Source organism: Eurypyga helias, unplaced genomic scaffold, assembly GCF_000690775.1.
Source record: "Eurypyga helias isolate BGI_N326 unplaced genomic scaffold, ASM69077v1 scaffold30005, whole genome shotgun sequence".
Lineage (NCBI taxonomy): Eukaryota > Metazoa > Chordata > Aves > Eurypygiformes > Eurypygidae > Eurypyga > Eurypyga helias.
This window is the reverse complement of record NW_010253854.1, coordinates 3,000-15,318: the sequence shown is the minus strand read 5'-3', so window position 1 is coordinate 15,318 and position 12,319 is coordinate 3,000. Positions and strand designations below refer to the sequence as shown.

The window sequence follows — 12,319 nt, the reverse complement described above, 5'->3', positions numbered from 1 at the left end:
CAGCTCTATGTCCAGGTATAATTAACTTTAAATCAAGTTAAGCTGTGCTGGAAAAGATGGTAGCCAGTTCCACCCTTGTTTTCCAGGTTCCTGAGCCCAGCCTCCCACTGTTTTGCCAGGGCACCTTACACATGAGACGTAAGTGGCGTCAGGAAATAATGCCGTGTCATATCCCTTCCACTCCCCACCTTCCTCCAGCAATGGCTGCGGTTTTGCCAGAGCACCAAGGAGCCTCCCTGCTGCCTAGGAGCTGCTGCAGACGCCAGGGAATCGCCAGCAGCCATGCCGAGCGGGCCAGGTGCAAGATGACCCTCCCGGCCATGCCGGCGGCCAGCCTCACCCAAGCTTGCTTCTGCCTCCTGCTCTGCGTCCCCTGGGGTAGCTCCTGCCCCCCCAGCTGCCAATGCACGGAGCGGGCAGGGGCAAAGGCCGTCCTCTGCAGCTCCAGGCACTTGGAGGAGATCCCCAGGGACATCCCCAAAGATGCCGTGTTCCTCAAGCTGGACGCCAACAGCATCACCAGGATCCCCAGCAATGCCTTCAGGCACCTCTCCCACCTGGAGGAACTCGACCTCTCCAGGAACGCTATTGAGAAGATCGACCGGGCGGCTTTCAAAGGGGTGGCCGCCGGGCTGCGTACCCTCGACCTCTCCAGCAACCGCATCCGCAGCATCCCCAAGGAAGCCTTGCTGGCGCTCAATGCCAAGCTCCGGCTGGCCAACAACCCCTGGCACTGCGAGTGTGCCTTGCAGGAGGTGTTGTGGGAGGCGCGGCTGGACCCCGACTCCGTCCAGGACATCACCTGCCACACGGCACCCCGCGAGGAGTATGTGGGCAAGCCGCTGCTCCAGGTCCTGGATGCGGGTGTCAACTTCTGCAGCGTGCGTCAGAGGACCACGGACGTGGCCATGTTCATCACCATGTTCGGCTGGTTTGCCATGGTCATCGTCTACGTGATCTGCTATGTCCGGCACAACCGAGAGGACACCTGCAAGCACGTGGACTACCTGAAGTCACTGCCAAGCAGCCAGGGCCGTGCAGAGACCACCAGCACTGCCCTCTAGCGCAGGATTGGGCTGCCCTGTTCCCAGCTTCTTTGCAGGGAGCCAGTGGCCACCTGGTGGGCTTCAAAGCTTCTCTATGGGATTTTCCAGTGCTTGCTCCAGTCCTGCAAAAAAGTGCCACTGACTCCCCGCTCCTCAGCGATGCTGGACCTTGCCTGAGCAAACGACGTGGGGGAGGACACCCCACACAGACCTGACTACAGAGCCCAGGTTCCTGGGGAGGGACCCCTGCACGCAGACCCCCTTCTTCCCTGCCAGAGCTGGGCTTGCAGGGAAAGCAGCCCCAGCCATGTGCTCGTGGTACATGTGGTTTGGAGAGAATAAGCCCCTGGGGGGAAACAGATGAGGGTGGGGGTTTGTGTGGCGCCAAGAAGTCCCCGGAGCCTGGGGTGCAGAGGGATGGGTTGCTCTGTACAGTGGGGTCACCCCACCCTGGTTCCAGTGAGAGACCCACCTTGCAGAGAGCAGGACATCAGCCCCAGCCCCTGCACAGCATCTCGGCAAGCTCTGCCTGCCAGTAGCAAGCCGGGGGTGATCTCCCAAACCTTTGATTACTTAATAAAGCCCTGCACATAGGAAAAGCCTTCAGGGTTTGCACTCACTGGGAACTGGGCATCCGGGAAGGGCAATGTTGCTTGAGGGTGTTGTGCTTGTCCTAATTCAATCTCTCCCAAAGCAGACAAGCCTAAATTCAATGTAGCAGAGTGACCCCCATTAGGTTACATCCCCTCCACCCTCTCTCCAGCCTGCTTTGAGCAGGGGCCATCTGGCCAAATGGCGCCTCTGCATCGCATCTGGTACGTCTCGCCCTGTCTTGCCTTTCCTCCAGGCCAAATTAAAGATGCTGCTCGTGGCTCAGTGCAATGGAAACAAATTGAGTTCTGCCTTGTTTCACAAGTAAGAAAATGGTCTCTCCAGGCAGAGCCAGCTGCAGCTGGGGCTGGGGGAGGCGGGAGATCTCCCACAGTGGGTTTCTGAGGCCTGGACCCCCGGCTGGCCAAGGATGTACTCCCCTCCAGCCCCTTCCTGAGGGGTGGCACCTCCTGTGGGCTCCCTAACACCAGGGGAAACCTAGCAGGAAACTCAGGGCTGGGGAAAGCTGAGTGATGCTCTGAGCTGGTTGTGAGAGGCAGAGGGTCCTGGGCAGGAGGAGTTGGATGGGGTTCTTCACCCCAGCAACCTGCTGTGCTCGTACTCGTGAGCCACCTGTGGCCACAGTCATGGCCCTGTCTGGCTCAAGGGTGGCTCAAGGGTCCTCTCGAGTGGAGAGGAGCCTCTACGATGGGCCCCTTGGGTACCCGCAGCTTGGATGTGGGATGGAGGCTGTGCGCATACAGTTTATTAGAGCTCTGTTTAAGCAAAAGAGTTTCCCAGATAAAGGCGAAGAAGAGAAAAGAAGCCACAGTATCACCTGGAGCAGTTTGGGGTCTTTCCCACACCCATGGTAGCAGGATTGGTCCCGATGCACAGCAGGTTTTATAACCTCACGAAGAAGGGTGCAAGGACCGGCATCGGTCCCATTACACACCTATGGATTTGTACACTATGCACATGTCATTCAGTGAGGATGACCAAAACTGGCCAGGGCAGAGTTGGAAAGGTAAGCAGGCACCCACAGCAGCAGGATGGGGTGGTGAGGCCACCGAAGATGGCCACAAAGTAGGGCGTGCAATATCAAACCAGATGGGTCCTCAGCAGCATGGCAGCCCCAGGTTCTGGGCAGCCAGAGCCAAGCCTGAAGCCACCCCAATTTCTCACAAGCCATCTCCCCCCTTCTGCCATGCACCCGCCCTGGCAGCACACACTCCGCTCAGTCTCTTTCTTCCCTCGATTTGCACAAGCTCTGGATTCAACCAACAGCACCTCTGGGTCCCTCCTGTCTGGAGATTGCCAAGCTCCAGGGTCCTGGTGAGCCCAGTGAAGTAAGTGCCTGTGCTCCAGGCACCCTGGGTAGGACATGGCTCTGGAGTGAGGCAGGAGAAACAGCACAAAAGCAGGGTCACAGCCCCTCTGTCAGCCCCAGGACAGGGCTGCAGGGAGCCCTGGAGCTCCCCTCCTCCTCCTCCCCATCCTGCGGAGCACATCACCAGCCAGCCGCAGGGCTGACACTGTGGCCATCCCTGGGCACTGTGGTCTATCTTCAGCTCGATGCCCAGCTCGCCCTGATCCTGGAGACGAGCTGAGCAGGTCTCAACCACATCAGGTGGTTTTCAGCTTGAGCACCTTGGAAAGCGGCTCCTTGGCACTAGAATAGAGGAGGTAGGAGCCCTCGGCGGTGTGAAATGCCTCCCAGTCTCTACAGCCGACAGTGGGGAGGTGGTGAGCTGCTACGAAGCCTTCATAGCCTTGCCACCTGCACGGGGAGGACGGTTAGCTCTTGGGGCACAAGCTGGACACCTGAAAGCCATGGGGCTGGCATCTCCCACCTCCCTGTTGTGGTCCAAAGTGTGATGTCCCCTCACTGGGGCTTCTCATTCCTGCCCATAAATCTATCCAGAAACAGGGAGCAGGCCTGTCTGTCCTCCCTGGGCAGGTGCACCAGTATCCACAGACCCCCCACGCTGGGCTTGTGGCAAGGTTGTTCCTGCTGCCAACAATCCCCCCACCCCTCTAGCCCTGCCCTCCTCCCGCAGCAGTACCTGTAGATAATACTGTTAACGGAGAAGGTGAAGCCATCGAAGGAGTTTGCTACCACCAGAAAAGAGTCATCTCCCACCGAGAAGAACTCCCAGTCCAGGGCACTGGGGGGTGAAGGAAGCAGAGGGGCAGGTGAGGTGGCCCTTCTGTGGCCAGCTGAGAAAGGGGCTGAGCCCACCCCACCCCAATCTCTGCCCCCCTGATGATACACAGAAAACCCTGCTCTTCCCAGGCTGTTCTTGAAAGGGAATCCACCCTTTTCCCAACCCAGGGCCCTTTTCCTAGGTCCCACTGGGATTCAGTGGCAAGGAGCTGTCACCCCTGCCCTCCCCGCCAGCCTGGGTCCCTGGCAGTGTGCAAACCTGCATGGCCTCTGCCGGAGACCGCAGGGGAAGGACGTGCACTGAGAAGCACCCTCGCTCTTTTCACAGGTACCTGTAGGTGAGGAGGTCCTGGAATTTGACAAACATCTGGGCAGTGATGTTCAGCTCATAGATGGAGGAGTTGATGGCGTAGAAGTTAGAGGGTGCCGGCATCCCGCTGTCATAGCTGTGGCTGTTCGCAACAGCCAGGAAGACTCTGTCCCTGATACGAAAGACCTCCCAGTCAGCAGCACCGAAAGTCTGAGGGAGAAAGAAACCATCCGAGAAGCTGGGTTTGGACAAGCCTTTGCCAGCCAAGGATGCTGTGAGGTGACAGCGGGGACACCTGCTGGAGGTGCAGCAGGGAAGTTACCCCCTCCTAAAACCCTCCAAAGGAAAAAATAAACCTTACTTGGTCAATCCCAAGGGAATAATCAGTGGAAGCTATCAGTGCCTTCCCAGAGGACTGATGAGCATCTGTCTCTGTGATTATTCCCTGACTTGTCTAAACCCAGAGCAGGGACCGAGGAGTAGGGTTTAATCAGTGGCTCGACCTTACCAGGATAGACTGGAAGAGCTGGAAAGAGCCACTGAGCCAGATGTAGATGTGTGAGTAGATCTTAGTGGATGTGCCATTGAATGTGTTAGCCACAGCCAGGAAGGAATATGGCCCGATGGTAAAAAATTCCCAGTCGTAGGCTCCAGAGGTAGGGATGGTCTGGTTGGTTTCAAACAATCCTGTCCTGGGGTTCCACCTGTATATCACGCTGTCTATGTTGTGGTTATTCCCTGGGGGAGACAGACAAACGTGCACGGTGAGGAAAAGGAGTACCTGGCTCACTTAAACAAGACCCAGAAACAGGTTCAGCCAGGCAAATATTTGCCAGCAGGTTGCAAGGCTGTTTGCTAGTGGCCAGTTGCTCCCCAAGAAGGAGCCAAAGAGACCCCATCACCACCTAGAGCCTCCATCCCCATCGAACACGCTGGCAGCTTGTTCCCGAGCACGCAGGGATGATTTGTGGCAGCCCCTGGCGAAGGAGGGAAGGGAGAGTGCTCTCTCCCCACACCAGAAGCTTGACTGGGCCAGTCCCCACTGAGTCCCTAAGCTACCGACATCGGGAGCTACTGTCACCCTTTGCACACAAGCTCGCACATCTGGGACAGGGCCACAGCTGGAACGGCACCGCACTGGTGTTTCTCAGCATTCCTTTGCTAAGTCCCCGTGCTCAGCTCCCGAGTGCTGAGCTGGCCAGGGACCTCCACGCACCGATCCCTACCGATAGCATGAACTCCAGAGCGAGGGGAAGCTGCAGCCTGCCCCACGCCAAGCACTCAGGCTGGACCCTGTCTGCAGGGTGCCCAGGGCAGCAGGAAGCCCAGCAGGCTCTCACACAGCTTCCCTTGTTTTCCTACCTGCTCAGAAGGCTAAGGCTTTGGCTCCTCAAGGTGCTCAGTCCCTGCAACCCCAGGCAGCTGCCCTTACCACCCCACCATGTTATGTAGCATCAGGGAAACAAATGATAAGAAACAGAGAGCTTCAGCAAAGACACCATCCCCACTGTCCCCTGCCATCAGAAACCTGGAGGGGGACCGTGCCAGCCACTTCCCCGAGCGCTTTTCTCTCCTAAAATGAGAAGGTCTGCAAGGGCTGGAGCTTCCTGAGGGACACCACCTCCCCGACTTTGCATGCACCGACTCCCCAGCTTTACCCTGCATGCCAGCAGATGATGCGCAGGGAGCTGCAGGGTTGCCACGACAACAGGAGGATGCTCTCGAGCAGGGTGCCTGCAGTGGGGCACCCCGGTCCCCAGCATCAACGCAGGGCCGTCTGCCCCAGCTGTGTTGGGCCGGTAGGAATATAAGGGCTGGGTACCTTCTCTGTGGTTGACCACTGCGAGGAAAGCCTCTCCCTCAATGACAAATGCCTCCCAGTCCCTAGCGCTGTGCGTGGTGATCCTCTGGTACGGGATGAATTTCTCTTTCCTGCGGCTCCACTTGTATATTACAGAGAATTCCTGACCCCTGTCATTCTGCTCAAAATTAGCCACTGCTAGGAAGATCTGAAAAATAACAAGCCAGGACATCTTGGTTTTCTCCTCTCCAAGGGCTGCGGATAAGCACGGGTGAAGGTGGGATGGGTGGGGGCAGGTGCCCATGTGATGCAGGGACAGGGACTGAGGTAATCAGGGTGGGTTGAGAGGGCCCTGGCTGGCAGGGGTCCCCAAGCAGCCCCCAAGCAGCACAATGCACCCGAAGTGAGGATGGGGATCCAGTGGCTTGTGGGGAGTCTCTGTGCATGGCAGCAGCAGTGCTGGGGCAGGGTGGAGACTCGGAGCTGAGCGGAGGGACAGTTGTGCTGCCGCTTGCACCCTCCCAGCCCCCGGGATGGGGAGTACAGCCATGATGGGAAAGCAGGCTGGGGAGTGAGATCCAAGCAATCCTGGGGACAGGCATGCAGCAAAAGTCAGTTTGGCTATAGCACACAAGGAGAAAAGTGTCAGTGATCTCCTGCCTGGTGCAGGACCCCTGTCAGCACCAGCCCAGGGCTCTGTTCGGCTGAGGCTCAGCCACCCCCAGGGATGGAGACTTTCTCCCTTCAGTGGTGGCCTGTCCTGTGTCCTTACATCCCTCCAGGGAAGGTGCGTCCCCAGCGCTGGGCACTTCTCCCAGCGAGCCCCAGTTCAGGGATTCCCTTCAGGACATCTCCAGAAACATGGCTTCAGTGGGAAGAGAAAGTCCTGGATCCAACACTCCAGCAACAGGAGCCACCAGGAGACCCTGGCCCTGCCCTCTGGGGCTCTTCACCCCACCCCGGCAGAGCGTCAGCAGGTCCTGGTGCAGTAACAAGGTGCTGACCCCAAAGGGGTGCATCTCACCGGCAACATGTGCGAGTAACCTGGGCTAACTGGAGAGGTCTGTACCGCTGCTGATGCGACACCGATGTGGGCAACATCTCCATGCAGAGACATGCCATGCATGGGCAGAGGCACGCAGGGCACCTGCCCCTGTCCCCAGCCACTCTGGAGAACTGTCCTGGCCCCAGCTAAGAAACCTGTCCCAGGCTGTGCAGGAGAGGGGCCCTCCTGCCTGGTAAGTCTGAGCTTTTCTCGGTGAAGACCTGAAGGCAAACCCAGAGGATGTGAGCCTTTATCCACACCAACACGAATGCTTCGCTGCGCAGGAGTCACAGGGAGCTGGCCCTCCAGTCTAGTGGTCATCTCTGACCCCACAGCCGTCGCGGCAAGGGGGTATTGGGAGTCCAGACTTACACCGGGGAGTCCCAAGGTGGTTCCCATCAGTGGATAAACCCAGCTGAGGATGTTCTCCTGCCCATGAGGGTGCAGCCAGGGCTTTGCAGGACAGGCACAGTGCTGGGGATGGCAGGTGTGTTCTCAGCCCAAAGCCAGCTTTGCAACACAGCTGCATTTTTGGGGCTTGACCAGTTTTTCTGCAGGGCCCCACCATTAGGCAGGTAACGGGGGACGTGGCCCATTTGTACCCAAACAGAGGGTTGTCGGTGCCATCACGCGTGGAGGCAGGACCATCCCTCCACGGGATGGAGGTGCAGGGTGCAGAGGGGTGCTTGGGGGTGCAGAGGACCCCATCCCTCTGCACCCCAGAGCATGCGGCTGACAATGGGGGAGACCTGCAGCCACCCTGCTGTGCACCAGGTGACAAAGCCAGAGGGGTCACGACAGAGGGGGAATGATGCAAACTCCCCTGGGAGCTCTGCACAGAGCTGGCTCTCAGAGGATGTTTGTTTGGCTGGACCGGGGCTCCTTGCAAAGTGAGAATTAGTGCCCCAGGGAGAGGAACCAGGCAGATACTTTGAAGAAGAATGGAAGTCCCACGGCAGATTGTCCAGGGCAGGAGAGAGGACCCCAAAGTCCTGGAATGATTTAAAGGCAAGTCTTGGGAGGGAGCTATGGGCTCCGATGGCTCTCTAAGACCCCGGGTAGATCTCTGAGACCAGGGCAGACCTTCTGCGTGGCAGGACGCCCACCACAGTCAGAGCTCAGGGAGGGCTTTTCTCTCTGTGCTCCCACATCAGAAGCTGCGTGTCCACGAGCGCAACGCCGCAGCCATGCCTGAGGTGACTCCTGCCTCGCTTCACAGCTCCTGCTGGGAACTGCAGCAAAACCCGCTCCCTGGGATGGTCAGCCCTTGCGCCGGGGTGGGGACTGCACAACGAGTACACCAGGGCCAGGTCAGACTGCAGCTCTGCGCGGGGGACATTTGGACACTGGCACTCACTACATCTGCAGCAGGAACAGGCAGAGCCTGCTAGAAATGAACCCAGAGCAGGCAACAGAGCAGCTGGCAATCCCTAGGACAGCCCCGCACCGGCTAAATATGTGTATCAGCATGACCCTGTCCAAGACAAGAGAGAAAGATTCACCCCCCAAACCATGCCCAAGACTCAGGGCTAGGTGAAGAGAAGCCGGAGTTGCACACCTGCAGTTTAATACACTGAAATACGAAGGCACAGAAAGAACCTTCCAGGCAGACTTACCTTTTTTCCTATGGTGAAATACTTCCAGGACTGAGCTTGGTAGGTGGGGATGTTCTGGTAGGGCACAAACTTCCCATCGGTCCACTTATAGATGGCTGATCCCGGAGGGGTGTACCGGTTGGCAGTGGCTACGAACAGTCCCACCTTGGGGATGGTGAAGACCTCGACACCCATCGTCTCCGAGTTGGTCACCAGGTTCTGGTACTCCTCCACATAGTCCAGCCGTTGTTTGACTAGGAGACAAAAATCAGAGGGGTGATGTCAAACCTGGGGAACCCTGCTTGGAGAGGTGTCCCACGTGGCATCGCAGATCAGGCTCAGCGGCACTTGCTGCTGAGTGGAGCTTTATGGGGGGAAAACAAACGTCCCGGTGTCACTGGTGAAGGTCCCAAACCCGAGAGGATGGTAAAGGGCTTGGCTTGGTCTCACTGAGCAGCACATCCAGCCCCATTCACCCCCGCCTGCTCTCCAGCGCAGGGCAGGGCTGTGAAGGGCTCTGCCAGGCAGTCTCCTGTGCCACAGATTTTGCTTGCTGCTGAAGAAGTGGGTTGGTATATCTTCACTAAAGGAACGAGGAGGAGGAGAGCAGACCTACAGCAAAAGGGCCTGGCCTGGGCTGCTGATACCAGCCGGGCTCCCCCACACCCACTTGCAGCAGCCCCACACCAGGTGTTTTCTCTGTCTGGAATCAGCACGAGCTCTGGAAGAAGGTGGAGAAGACTTAGAACTAATGCTGGAAACTAGAACAGGAGTGCCAACAGCAGCCCCAGTGGAAAGCGGGTGGGCACGGGAAGGGACAAACGGCAGCAGAAGGGCTACAGGAAGGGATGGTGTTGGTGGCACCAAGGGGCACAGGTCAGCAAGATCTGAGCACAAGGTCTCCTTGGGAAAACAAGGACACGGTAAAAATCCTGATGACTTCCAGAGGTAGGGAAGGATGGAGAGTCCAGCCACTGCTCCTGTGAGGAGCAAAGACCCCATCCAAACCCACCACGTAGGCACCAGCGTAAGGAAAACCCCAGGAGAGGGGGAAGGATGGCTCAGCTGAGGGCATGCCCCATCCTCCCTGTCTCCACCAGGGATCCTGGGCAGACTGCCTGGAGTGAGTGGAAGAGCACCCATGGGCCAAATCCGTTTTGTTATCGAATAATGCCCATCCCTCCCGGCTCTGGTTGCTTTGCCACCTTCTTGCTCCAATGTTGCCCCACTATTTTCTGCATAAAGGCCACTAGAGCCAGGATGACATCGGGACCTGCCTCCACCATGCTTCCACTGCTCCCTCAGGTCTCTGGCAGCTGATGGGTCTTTCTGCTCCTTCTTGTCCACCCTGCAAGCACCTTGGCACCGTGAGGACCTGTGCCGTTGGATCCCGCAGCAGGGAGCATCCCAGCCAGCATCCCAGCACCCCGGGCATGGCTTTCTGTGGAGCCAGCTGTCCCACTTGGGAAGACCAGGGGCTTGGTTCTGACCAGAGAAGCCCTAGGAGGGATGGACAACGTGGATAATGTGACAGACAACGCGGGCTCTGTGTGAGTGACAAGGCAGCTGGCTCACCAAGGTGCTTGAATCCAGAGCTGCACTGGGAGGGTCAACATGGGCACCGAGAGCAAAGCAAAGCCCAGCCAGGCAGGGGAGAGGCAGGGGGACACCCCAGCCCCCTCATCCTGCTGTTGCCTCACTTGGTTTCTGCTATCAAGGGCAAATCTCTGCTCCCCCTTTACTGCAAGAGACTCCCTCTCTCCCCGAGAGTGCATGACACACCAGTACCTTCCAGCATGGAAATCCAGGTGCTGCCGTTGCAGAGGTACAGCCCTCGTTGGGAGGCGTTGAACCAAAACTGTGCCTTCTCCTGCTTGGTGCAGGGTGGACGGGACCCCAGCGTCACCTTCGTGTCGGTCTCTGGGTGTGGAGAGGAGCGATGCAGGCGCCTCTTAGTAAATGCGACAGAGGAGCGGCGAGGCTCATCTCTGTGCACACAGGGAGGGCTGGACATCCCCATCTCATTTTAGGGAAACAGCATCCCAGCACCAAGCTGGGAAGTCATCAGCTGAGAAAACACTGGGGGCTGGCACCTGTGGGGCTACCGGCATGAGCCCAGCGCTGTGGGTGCCAGGGACCTGGACAGCAGCATCCCTGTGCTCCAGGAAGGCTTCAGACAGGGCTCCCACCCCACACACAGAGTGCTGGGGACACCCACTTCCCCTCCACTCCCGCTCCGTGCCCAGCCCCATGCAAAGAGCCTTCCTCACCAAGGGAGAGGGCGGCCAAGCCCACGCCGCGGGGAGCTACTGACCGTAGGGGTATTTTAGCACCTCGTTGCTCGCTGGCTTCACGGGGAGATCCTGGAGGACAGCGGGGACGGAGAGCGTCGCTACGTTGAAGTTCATGGCGTTGCATATCTGAGGGGTAGCATCAGCTCCTGGCAGCAGGACAAGCTGCCTCAGCAAGCCCTGGGAAAGCAGGAGCAGCAGGACGGAGAGCAAGTTCAGTAAAATCAAGAAATGGAAACTGCAGGTGATTTGTGCCCTGCGTTTCCCTCCCAACTTTTGCTCATTGCCCTCCTTCCTGGGCTGTGGGAACCCCAGTGGGGTTCATGCACATTTATCAGATCCTCATGACATGCCCAGCTTGCCGGAATCTCCATCCCAGGCCATTTAACAGCTGGTGCAAGGGGAGCACTGGCAAGGGATTCAGCCACAGGCAGCTATCGCCGCCTCCACTTTTCACTACCAGCCAGGATCAGGCACTGCCCCAATCAACAAGGCTACATCACCAACTGTCCTTCTGCCACCACACCGGCAATGTCCCCCAAAAACCATGTTTGTGCCCCAGAGTGGCTGTCGCCAGCACTGCCCCGGCACGACTGCAGCCAGACGGGGACCGAGCCCAGCAACGGGACCCCCAGCCACCTCCGCTGCTTCCGCCATGGCCCAAGCCCTGACAGTGTAGGTGGCGGAGACGGGCCTGCAGCTCACCCCACAGCCAGCCACGAGTGCCCCAGGGCAGCCCCACATGTGGGGCACCTACCGTGAAGATGCCTTTCCTTCTCCTCCGGTTGCCCAGGTAAAAGCTGGCTCTCTTCACAGACAGAGAGGCTGGGAATGGCGTCTCCACCACCCTATGGATGGGCAAAGAGGCAGGGGACAATTTTATGGAGTCTGCGGGTGGCTGGAGGACATGCTGGTTGAGAAACATCACCCTGCCAGCCCTCTGGAGTCCCCACTGTCACCCTCAACCTACACATCCTTGGGGATGCTGCAGTCCACCGTCAGGGAGAAGGAATGGCCGGAGACGGCCAAGACGAGTGTGTGCCACTGGTCGTCGGAGAGGGAGACATTGGGGAAAGTGACGCGGGTCTGCCAGCCGCCAGCACGCTCCTGGCTCCAGAAGAGGAAGTGGAGCTTGTCGGGGGCGTAGCGCAGCCCCACCAGCACGCTGGGGCTCTCCTCTGCCATCAACGTGAAGACATACTCGTTTCTCTGCGGGAGGGCACGGACTCAAATCTCCATGCTGCGAGCTGCGGGGCTGGGCTGTGCCAGCTCTGTGCCTGGCCGGTGGCACTTACCTTGGTGGGGACGCCGAGGACCCTCAGCGTGACGATGATGGAGAACTCCTCGGGGAAGCGGTCGCAGTGGACGAAGAGCCGGGAGGCGGGGAAGCCCAGGGTGCGGGCCGGCGAGGCAGTGAGCTGGAAACCGAGCACCCCCTGCACTTGAAGCACCCTCATGCCGCGGGCGAGCCCG

At 58.6% G+C, this 12,319-nt stretch overlaps 2 protein-coding genes across 2 annotated transcripts; one reads left to right on the top strand and one right to left on the bottom strand.

Moving 5' to 3' along the window:
- Positions 1-200: 200 nt before the first annotated feature.
- Positions 201-1,064, top strand: LRRC3 (leucine rich repeat containing 3). The gene has a single exon (XM_010152811.1). It carries the CDS (start codon positions 201-203, stop codon positions 1,062-1,064), a length of 864 nt encoding a protein of 287 aa, XP_010151113.1.
- A 2,199-nt stretch (positions 1,065-3,263) lies between these two features.
- Positions 3,264-12,318, bottom strand: TSPEAR (thrombospondin-type laminin G domain and EAR repeats; the record flags this gene model as incomplete). The annotated part of the gene is made up of 11 exons (XM_010152810.1): positions 3,264-3,417; positions 3,704-3,805; positions 4,137-4,324; positions 4,623-4,852; positions 5,937-6,123; positions 8,577-8,809; positions 10,344-10,475; positions 10,870-11,026; positions 11,604-11,694; positions 11,817-12,055; positions 12,142-12,318. Coding segments are annotated over 11 exons (1,890 nt in total), but the record flags the coding sequence as incomplete, so codon positions are not given.
- Position 12,319: the final 1 nt, after the last annotated feature.

Excerpts from the sequence above, each read along its gene's own strand:
- LRRC3 (XM_010152811.1), top strand. The coding sequence starts at position 201 with ATGGCTGCGGTTTTGCCAGAGCACCAAGGAGCCTCCCTGCTGCCTAGG.